Source organism: Triticum dicoccoides, chromosome 5B, assembly GCF_002162155.2.
Source record: "Triticum dicoccoides isolate Atlit2015 ecotype Zavitan chromosome 5B, WEW_v2.0, whole genome shotgun sequence".
NCBI classification, from domain to species: Eukaryota; Viridiplantae; Streptophyta; class Magnoliopsida; order Poales; family Poaceae; genus Triticum; species Triticum dicoccoides.
The window spans coordinates 65,475,534-65,486,293 of NC_041389.1; the positions used below are offsets into that span (position 1 = coordinate 65,475,534).

At 43.0% G+C, this 10,760-nt stretch overlaps 1 protein-coding gene across 1 annotated transcript; it reads right to left on the reverse strand.

Annotated features, from left to right (window-relative positions):
- Window positions 1–203: 203 nt before the first annotated feature.
- LOC119307399 (stomatal closure-related actin-binding protein 1-like) lies at window positions 204–7,247 on the reverse strand. Its single transcript, XM_037583474.1, has 13 exons — window positions 6,914–7,247; window positions 5,073–5,377; window positions 4,824–4,952; window positions 4,600–4,692; window positions 3,483–3,623; window positions 2,852–2,920; window positions 2,687–2,770; window positions 2,164–2,344; window positions 1,712–1,828; window positions 1,566–1,624; window positions 1,145–1,279; window positions 680–829; window positions 204–583 (listed from the first exon to the last, which is right to left on the reverse strand). Exons 2-13 carry the CDS (start codon window positions 5,358–5,360, stop codon window positions 545–547), a joined length of 1,485 nt encoding a protein of 494 aa, XP_037439371.1. The 5' UTR covers window positions 5,361–5,377; window positions 6,914–7,247; the 3' UTR covers window positions 204–544.
- Between the last annotated feature and the right edge of the window lie 3,513 nt (window positions 7,248–10,760).

A 10,760-nucleotide genomic window follows, 5' to 3' on the forward strand; every position in this document is an offset into this window, starting at 1 on the left:
TGCTCTAATACATGCCACGACCTGCTCTATCAACTCGCATCACCAACTCAGCTCAACCCAACTAGAAAAATCGCAATATCGATTTGATAACTGAGATCTTGATAATTTGTAGCGAACGCCGCCATTGCCTTAGATTCAGTTATGCACCCACCACTCAGTAGTTACTGCACAAGTACTGTCAAAAGAATTAGCAAGATTGGAGATGTGCACATCAAACATTTCTTTTATAGTGTGTAACACGTCAAACTTAGCTAACTGTCGTTGCATGGGAGTACCAAAAAGAAGAGAGAAACGCCTAGCAACAACGTTATCGCAACGCCTGTGAAGCAGAACAAACATGCACAGTCGGAGAACAACGCCGAGGCGGCTAAAACGATGCCCACGGTGCCGCCTCTGAGAGCTACCACCACAAGGCCACAGGGGAACAAAACCCACAGGCTACACACATATCATGAAATACACTAAAATGTACAACATCACGTTCGCTCTGCGAGGGTCGCCGGCCGGACCGGTGTTCAGAGGCACCAATGCGCGCCGCGGTCCTTCACCAGGGAGTCTTGTCGCCCGGACCTGCAAGGATGATCTGCAAAACAAACCATGGAGAAGGAAAATCATGCCACGAACATTGCACGTCGTAGTTGATGGATATGCACTTCCTAGCTGAAGCTGAGGCACGTACATTGCAATCAATGGCGAACCGCCGCGCCAGCATGATGGCGGTGTTACGCTCTCTCGCTGTTTCAAAGGCAACGGCGAAGCTGAGGTCACTCCGGGGCCGCCAAAACATCGCCTGTGAGGCTGCTTCCCCACCACCTCGAACACCACATAGCTGATACACAACACAAGTGCAGTGAGACTACTGTTATGCCAATAACAACTCATCATGATCATACAACAGACAAGTGTCAGGAAATATGGCAAGTGTTGTATGCTTATGCCAGCTGCATTACTGGTAACAAATAATACGTTATTGCAAATTTCATTGTAAACCATGAAAACAAACATGTTTTATTAACGTGAAATAATACCAGAGCAGCTGCTTTGATAATGAGCATTGCAGATACTGTCTAACCGAGAAAGAGAACATGTCCCCACAAGAAAAGAAAAGAAGAGTGGGAGAAGATGCTAAGTGGCTGCAGCCTACCTGCATCGATGAGGAATAGAATTCTTTGGCGACCACTGTCTTCCCTTTTGAAAGTCTCATCCGCAATCTCCCAACATTGAGAACATGAACAGCCTCTTTCGGCTGATCAATTCCATTCAACTGAAGCACAACAACCTGCAATGAGATGCAGAGCATTGGGAACTTAAGAAACAATAGTTCAAGATATGCATAGGTGGTTTTGTGGTCTTAATTTTAAAAATAAGAGCGGCGGGTGGCACTACAACAAGTACTGCTAGGCATGACAACTTTGAACGTTACACTGCCAAACTTTGTCATGCCTATACAGACTCCTTATTTGGTACAAGTAAAAACACCACGAAGATTTCTGCAAATTGAAATCCCTACATTGCATATAGTTAGAATAAATATCATAAAGTTGGAAAGGATAGTATGGTCATACATTGAACTCAGTTTCAGGTTTTCTTACGAGTGTCTCTACGTAATCCACCAATCCAGCATCTGTAAGAATATCAAGCTTATGTTAGCCACGTAATAAAGAACAGATGCAGATAATTATGCCTGACAGATGTGTTCAGTTAAACAAACCAGGGTCTACTAGCCCAGCTGTCTTTGCTATTGCAGTTTCACCCCCAAAATTGATTTCAGCTTGCATGTAACGCCCAACATCATGTGGCTCTGGAGCATATGCTGGTCTTGTGGCACCTACAGAAGTTCCATGAAAATAGAAGTTAGAAACACTAGGGATCTGAATTTGAGTTGAAGATTAAAATGGTTGGCCGATATGGTAAACCTAAAACGAAGTGATCAAAACTTGACAATCATAATTCACCAGGCAATGGTTGCCCTTTCCCTTGTCAATAGCTTAGAGGTACCAAAAGAAGAAGAAAAATGCAAGCGAATTTTTTTTAGTCACTCTGTTTAAGAGGAGAATAATATGAAAAAATAGGTAATTAGAGAGAAGCCTCTAGGCTTCGCAATCACGGTGCAACGAGAGAGAGAGAGAGAGAGAGAGAGAGAGAGAGAGAGAGAGACTCCACCTGAAATAATCTCTTTGTTGCTTTCTTTTGGGTGTATCCGGAACCACTGGACTGAAATATTTGAAAAATCCATGGGAGTACCGTTCTGACAAACTATGTGTAGCATTGAACCTAAGCACTGGAGACCCTCCAAATCGAACACAGGAATGTCGTTTCCTTTTAGTCTTTTGTGCAGTTCCAACTGGTAAGAAAACTTGCAAATCAGTAATATATGTGTACTCTGTTATGCTCTAAACAAATTCTCTACTCACTGGAAGTATTTCAGATGATGAAAACTTGGAATAAAAGAGTTTGAGACGGCTAGCCACATACCATAACAGATATGATTGATGTGTGTCATATCTAATATTGCATTCTTAGAGAAATAAATACATTTGTACTCAATGATTTTCAGCGAACAAAATTACATATCATGATAAATATGTTGTATGATGTGACCATTGAATATAAAGATGTTTTGAAACTAGCCTAGACATGCCGAATAAGTACAAATAAATCTTAGGCCAGCAACGGTAACACATACCTCTTTCAAAAGATTGACACAATCCACGGACTTCTCACTGAACGTCTTACGTAAAGTTTTGATTTCATTTTCCAGATCCATTGCCTGGAGAAGTAATGGGTGTGAAATAGAATTGAAATATTCCAATTTGTGTATCAAGCTGTGAATAATTATAATAAACTCTACCTTGCTAGGGCAATGCAGCATTTTTATTCTCCTGGCCACTCTAACTTCTTTCTTTAGTTCCTCCATGTCCTTCCAAACAGCAAATAAATGTCACAACTCGGATACATATTGATGAATTCAAAGCAAAGCAACCTCTGGAACTCTGGATGTATAAAAGAGCATATAGCAGGGGACTAGAGATCAAGTATTGGACCAAATGGAACTGAAGCCTTACAAAGCTAACCAAGATAAATAAAGGAGCAACAAATAAAAGTGCAATGCTTCTCAGAAGAAAAATGCAATGTGCTAAGCTTAGTATGCATGATATTGGCTTATATCATCTCAAATTGCACAGGTGCTCGAAAGGTAGCTTTCATTACTTCAAAATTTATGACAATGTACGTATTGCCACAAAAACTCGAACAAATCTTCAGAATTACTATGCAGATTATGTATGTATCAATTCAGCCAAGAAAAATAGCTTGTGAGAACACAGTATGTAAGCAAGTAAGCAACAACATAAGAGGAGGAAGGACAAGTAAAAGAACAGTTAAAGTAAACAAACTTCACAGTATGAACTGGCTTGTAGCCTTGCAGTAACTGGTAACAAACAATTAAGGAAGGTGAGAAGCTTTAAAGAAAATCAGCGTACTTGCTTCCCAGTTTTTTTGGACATCTTTTCATGCTCCTGAAGTGCTTCTTGAACTCTTTGCACTGCAGACCTAGCACTCTCTACCTCCGTATTGGCATTAACTCTTTCTTCTTCAACAATTCTCTTGGCATCTTCAGAAGCCTATGAGCAAAGGCAAAAAAACTTCAATACTATAAACAAAGGACAATGCACAAAAGGTGTTGAGAGCAGCACAGCAGGTAGGATCATGGGAGCATTTATACTTGGAATATATCTTTTTGGATATTGTGTAAAGCAACGCTAATCCTGCTTAAGATAATTAGCACGCTATGATCACTTGACTAATTGCATGTTTTTGATGGAGTCACATTTGGAAAATCAGGTGAAAAACTTTAGGCATATCGACTACACATTTACACAAGCCACCAGCTTTTGAGGGGAATGCCGTGTAGTAATGTATATTCTCTTCCCTATAGTATCAAGTTGCATCGACACAAACATTCTTTTTCCATAAATTGTATTGTAAGATAAAACAGACATTACTCTAATTTAGATAGGTGTGCATTCCTTCCCAGAAAATAAATATGATTCTTTGGTAACGAAATCCCTAAAACTAGGATCAATGGGCATATACTCCCTAACTGAATATGCAGTCTATATATGTTTTCAATTGACCTCCAAAACTAAATACATTTATTAGTTCCTAGGTACGAGTTCTTTTAAGAGCTTTTCAAAACTTCTCGCTACGCAAGAGAAGCAGGTACGAGTTATTTTCCTGAAGACTTCAGGAGTTAAGCAATAAACTGTAGCCCTTTGTAGATATATCTCATAAAAAGATAGATCTTCTCTACTAGTACGTAACTGTCAACTAAGGCTCATTTCTCTTCTGCTTAATACAATGATGCACAGCTTTCCTGTGTGCTCGAGGAAAAAAAAACTGCCAACTAAGAAAGCAATTACGCATTTAAGTCGGTCGTGAATTATAAGTAGTACAATTACCAAATGAAGGATTCATGATACTGAGAACTTTGACATTATTCGAGTACATAGATTCTGATTCTGGAACATATCAAACCTCATGTTTGTAAAATCTAAGGCTACAGCACTGGAAAGGGTAAACAAACAAACTGGAACATACCAGCTTTAATGATTTCGCTAATTCTGTGACCTCTGTTTTTTGTTGAATCAACTCAGCTTCTCTTTTGGAGAGCTGAACTGCAAGAATTTCCACCTGGAAAATAGCATAACTTTAATCAAATGAGAACATGCCAGCTTTAATGATCACTAGATGTAAATATAACTTAAAATGAAAGATGAAGCTACAAGAAAAACGCCTGAAGTATAGGATATGAAGAAACCAACCATAGAAATAGACTCCTCAATTTCGTCCTTAGTTTTGCCCGTGACTTGACCTCTCAGTGACTCCAATACACTCTTTAGATTTTTCAGGAGAATGTCTCGCTCCAACAAAGCCACTTGTCTCCATTTAACCTGATGATTAGAACAAATCAATCAGAAAATAAATGAATTCATTAACTAAACTGATTGGCATGGAGGCAATCATGCACTAAATACAAAAGGTCTGTTGGAGAAGAATGCAAAGGTCTGAACCTCTTTAGACAACAAAGTGGCAGTGTTGAGTCCCTTCTCAAACTTCATTGCAAGCTCACGGACTGAGAAGCGCTGACGGCGATCAAGCAGTTCCTCAGTCTCCTTAGCAACAACCTCCTTGAGAGGCGGCACTTCTGGGCCATCTGCCAGCTTGATCACTATACCATTTGAACCATTCTTGTAGGTAGGAAATTTATTTCTTATGATATTTGCTGGACGCAGTGGCCCTGGTCGTATGTCCTCATTCTTTGTCTTGCGCCCATAATCAAGGGTTGCTGCCCAGGTCATCTATAAAATACAAATTCCCTGCAATTTTCACACAATACTTTTTTTCGTCAACACAAAAATCGCATTGAATAGGACACGTGCATAACAGATTAGCGTTTGAGAATTTATTCCTGCTAAAAGTGATGCACAAGGCAATGGAACAATGACTCGGAGCTAAAGTTGTGAAATCGAATCCAGGAATGCAAAAGGTGGAAACAGGCTGGATAAGCTATAAAAGATGACCTAATTGTACTTGAAAACGCTACAGCTTTGTGTGAACCAACTGATAAACATAAGATGGTCTTATCTTTCAAGGGGCAAAATAATCAAATAAAAGGAAGGAATGCAAACATATTTCACCACACAGCAAAAACCCGGAAACATGAAAGCAATATGATAAAGAGACTAGGGCCTCACAACGAACCAAAATGGTTGATTACACACCAGCAAACTTTCTGGGCAGACATAATTGTAGGTGGTTGGCAAAATTATGTGCCGTCAGTCATGAACCTCCCACCCATTAAATTAGCAGCATAATATACTACTAGCTAGTAGTGATGAGGAGCGGGGGCAAAAGCCTCCCCCAACGGAAAACCTACACTAGGAATGAAATTAAAATGATAGCGTAACAAACTGCTTTCTACAACACAACACTTTGTTGAATTCCGCATAAAGGGCACAGCTGAGAGGACGGCAAGAATGCAACTTTATCAGCGAACAAGGCATTTTCCGCTTTACAGTTGGAAGTGGTCCACCCTTGTCCATTGTTGGTTAGGCTACAGAGGACAGGAGGCTCGATAAAGTGAAGTAAAACAGCATCCAAATCCTGTTTAACCCTGAAGATGGGAATTTTCTCACGAGGCAAGTGACACAAGGAAGATGGCAAAGCTAATTAGCTACACAGTTGTATTGCCGTCTCATTAATTTACTCCACATAAACAAACTCTGAGATGTGAAACTCTAGAAGACCTTCCTTATTTAGTAAATCACATGAATGAATGACAAAAACCATTCTCAATTAGAGAGATGAAGCCGGTGCTCAGAGGAGAACACTGGGGCATCTAGGACTAATATTCTACTGTACTGTACAGTTGTAACTTGGACCGAAAGATAAGATGGTACTACTACTACTTTACACCCACAAATAAAATACAGTACTCCATTATTCCTGCTAGTTCCCCCGACCGCAATGCAAGTATTGCAAGTCCTGCATGGCCCCATCGTCAAGGACATAAACAATGCAAGTACAGCTGTAGTACTCCTACTTAATTACTCGGTTGGTTTGTACTAGTCCACACGACACGGAAACGGAATCCCTTCTTCTTCTTCTTCTCGCGGCGCTCAACTGCTCCACCCGTGGTTTAATCTCCAAGTCGAAGCAGCCGGCGACGGATTGGAAATCGTCTACGTACTACCGGCTAAGCTAATACTAATACTGTAGTATACTTTGAAGGGAGCGAGGAGAGAAGAATCCTGATTTTTACCCGCGGGCTGGTCGAGCAGGAAGATGCAGAAATCTCAACAGCGGAAAAGAAGGAGCTGAAAATAAATGAAAAATCCGCACAAGAACTGACCCCGCAATGCGCGCGCGCGCGTGCGTCGGCCTGGACCGGAGCCCTCCTCCACGCGGCGGGCCGGGCGCGGCGGGAGTGGCGGCGCAATGGGGCTGATCCGGCGAGGGCGGGCGGAGCAGGCCTGCGGGGATTTGGGGATCTTGTTTGGGAGGAGGAGGGGTTTGCGCCGAGCCGCCGGGGATGGAGGGAAGGAGACAGTTTTCTGCGCGGGGTTTGCCTTGCCTTTGCTCTCTCTCTCTCTCTGTGTGTGTGCTTTCTTCAAGGAAGGAGTGGGGAGTGGGCTAGCTAGTGCCGGGTACAGCGGGTGGCAGCTTTGAATGGCCTCTCCGGCCTCCGTCCGGTGACGCTCTCCTCTGTCCTCTCTCACTCGCTCGGTGGCTGGCTAGGTCCACGCGCGAGTGCACCTTCTTTCTATGCTGCGTCCTCGGTGCGGTTGAGAAGGCAGGACCAGCCAGTATAGTGCATGGGGATTGCAAGAGTACGCGCGTGGTTTTCTCTTCCATCCCTTCCGCATGGATAATGACCCTCACGTACTACGTGCGTCCTTGTATTATTGATTTCATGAGTTTGACTCGCATGATGAGTTCCAAACGGAGCCGTCGTGACAGCCCACAAAGTTGATGTATGATGCTGACTTGTTTCTCCCTTTTATTATTGTTATTAAGTATACATAATTGTATCTTCTTCCTCCTTTTTCAGGGGGAAAAATACGCCCACTCGCACCCCGTTCAAGATATCATCGTTCGGTCGTTCTTCTAAACTAGCGCAATGCCGTGTGTTGTTACGAATCCATGAAAAACGAGGAGTTATCACCAGCGTAGGAGATTGTCAAAAGATGATGGTATGATGGTATTTTGTTGGGTCCATGCCAAATGCACCTTCTTTCTATGTTTCGTGCGTCCTGACTATGGTTGAGTACGTGGTTTTCTTTTAAATCCACATGGGTTATCATCCTCACGAGTACGTACTGCGTCCTTGTAGAATTATTGATTTGAGTTTGACTCACATGATTAGTTCAAAACAGAGCCGTCGTGACAGCCCGCAAATTTGATATATGATGCTGACTTGTTTCTCTCTTCTTTATTTAGGGACTTGTTTCTTCTTCCTCTTTTCAGAAAAAAGAGAAAATGGAGACTCCATGTTCGAAATACCACCGTTTGGGCCCGTGATTTGTGGATGTTAATTATACAAATGAAATGAATAAAAGCCTTTGAAATCGCTGTGCTACATAAAGAATGCATGTTGTTTCAAAGTCATGTAGTGGCACTCACACATGATACTTCAAAATCCGGTCTATTCCATTTTAAAATGTCTTGCTGCTGTAATAAGTCGTGGATCTAGTAGTAGCAACTTTTTCGTCAATAATAGTGATTCTTCCTAAATCGGTGATCAAACATACCAATTTTTCATATATTCCAATGTTTGCTTACATTATATTTATGATCATGCGCCGACATCTTTTAATAACACTTCTAAGAAGTTTCAAGCAATCGAAATTATGCACAATTAGATACTTATGCATGATGAATTTTGCTAAAACCTAATGTTATAATTGTATATAATGCCTAGTTGAAAAATAAAATAAAATATTAGCAATCTAAGGACTTTCAATGGGTGATATTCTAACTCCGCGACAGAAAAATGCAACCACCTGTTTGCATGTTGTGTCGTTGCTAACATCATATGGAGCTCTATTCTTCAGTCGGCCAATCTTCAGGTTGTCGTACCCGCCATGAATCAGGAGCTTGCCATGGTGGACTGTTGTGAATGACGTCTACCATGGCATAGATAGGAAGAGACAGGATTGCTTTTGCTTGTCTTGGTGGTTTGGGCTATTTGCCGTGAAATGTATGCTCGCGTCTTCGACAATAAAATCCCGACTATTCTATATGTTGTCCACCACCTTAAGGTTGATGTTGGGTTCTGGTTTAGGAAGCTTTAGAGCATCTACGGCCGTAGATTGAAACGTCCGCGGACGCGCTCATGTACAGTGACCAAATCTTACCATTTGCAACCATATACCTTATTTTTCAAACATCTATTACATGCAGGGCCATGCATGACGATCATCCCATCCGTCTTGGGCTGGTTGGCTGTCAAAACACACCGAAAATTACTCATACTTAAGATTTTCACACCTGTATTAGTCCCATCTCGTCGCGTGACGAGCTAGTCGACTGGCTTAAATAGCCGTGTCATCCAGAAGCGATAAGCTTCTGACATACTAGAATATAGACTGCCACTATGAAACTTCTATGTTTATCATATAGAAGATTCATAGTCAGGGTCTATCTCCTTGACAAGGGAAACATTCATGTCAGTACTGCTTTTTATGAATCACAATGATTCGATGAAGATCGATGAACAAGATAAAAATCTATTGTCATTGTAGTAGGGGTATCAACGTACATGAATGAGACGAACTTGACACTCGGTGAACAATCACCAGTTAATGAAATGCAGTCTAGTGTCAAGTTATCTCACTCACACAACAAGAATTGATAGACCTACACAACAACAAAGAAACTTGCCGCCATGCACCGGTGCAGCTATTTAAGTCGGTCAGCGTACGCCCTGCGCGGCGATGTGAGACTAAAATTTGGGTGCACCGATGAGAGAGGACGGAGCTTTTGTTGCTGCAGGTGGGACCGCTACGACCTGCAATAGGGTCGACGGACGCTCCCGGGCACATGCCCGAGCGCCCCATATCCACCACATATTTGGGATGGATATGAGGGGTGCCGGTAAGCTCGGGCGTTTGAGTCCCGTTTGAGGTGTCCATCTGTGTCGAAATTTCATGACCGGGTCGTCCGCCGGGAGTTTGAGGCAGGTTTGGGGTGTCCGACTGTATATTCTCTTAGGCTCCCTTGTGTTGGCCTTTTTCCAGTGTATAGTTTGCAGCTCCTTGTTCGTTGCTACTGATGTATAGTTTAGTTTGTTACATGGCTCTGCCCATTTGTATGGTAGTTCTACTCAAGGCCTTTGGTTATTTCTGGTTGGGTAAAATGGTTGGGGACGCAAAGCTGAGCTTGTCTTTGCCAAAGCAAAAGCTCCGACCATGGCCAGCTTAACTGTATCCTCTCACATCCACTGCCGCGTCCAACTCTGTGTGCTCATCTGCTCGCGCGTGTCGTTTCTCAAATCGCAGTGCAGCGGGATCACTTATTAACTTGAGCTCGCCATACCGCCCCCGCACAAGATCCAACGGCATGATTCGAGGAGAGAGCAAAGCGAAGAGGGTGGGTCCAAGACAGCTGCGGCCGGTGCCGCAAATCACGGAGCATGCGGGCCCCGCCAGCTTCCGCACCATCGGACGGAGGGAGAACTCGCGCAGCGCGGACGCGCCGGATCGGTGGCGCCAGGAGGTCCGTCGGATGGGTACCATCCGTCTTTTTTTTTCTTTTTTTTTGAAACGAGGCAAAAGCTTTGCCTTATATTGATAAAGAAGGAGCAAGAACAACAGCAAGGTGGGAATGGCTTAGGCCATCCCAAAGGAAAAGGAAAAACAAAAACAACAAACAGATCAGCCCACAAGATCCGCCAGGTTTTTTGCTCCCGCTAGAGTCCAATCTTTTGCTACCTCTCTTATCTTGTGCATGACCACCACCGGCAGAGAGGATTTCTTGTTGAAGACTCTCTCATTTTTTTCCTTCCAGATTTCCCAGGTGATGAGCATGATAGCCGTTTTTAGACCTTTGGGAGAGGAAGAGGGCGACCTAGCTAAGGCCTGCCAGTAGTCCACCACCTTGGGGCGACCAGAGCCCATGCTAAGCAGTAATTCCGGGCAGGAGAGCCAGGATGCCGCCGCGGACCAGATCCTCTTGGAGTAACGGCATTCAAAGAGCAT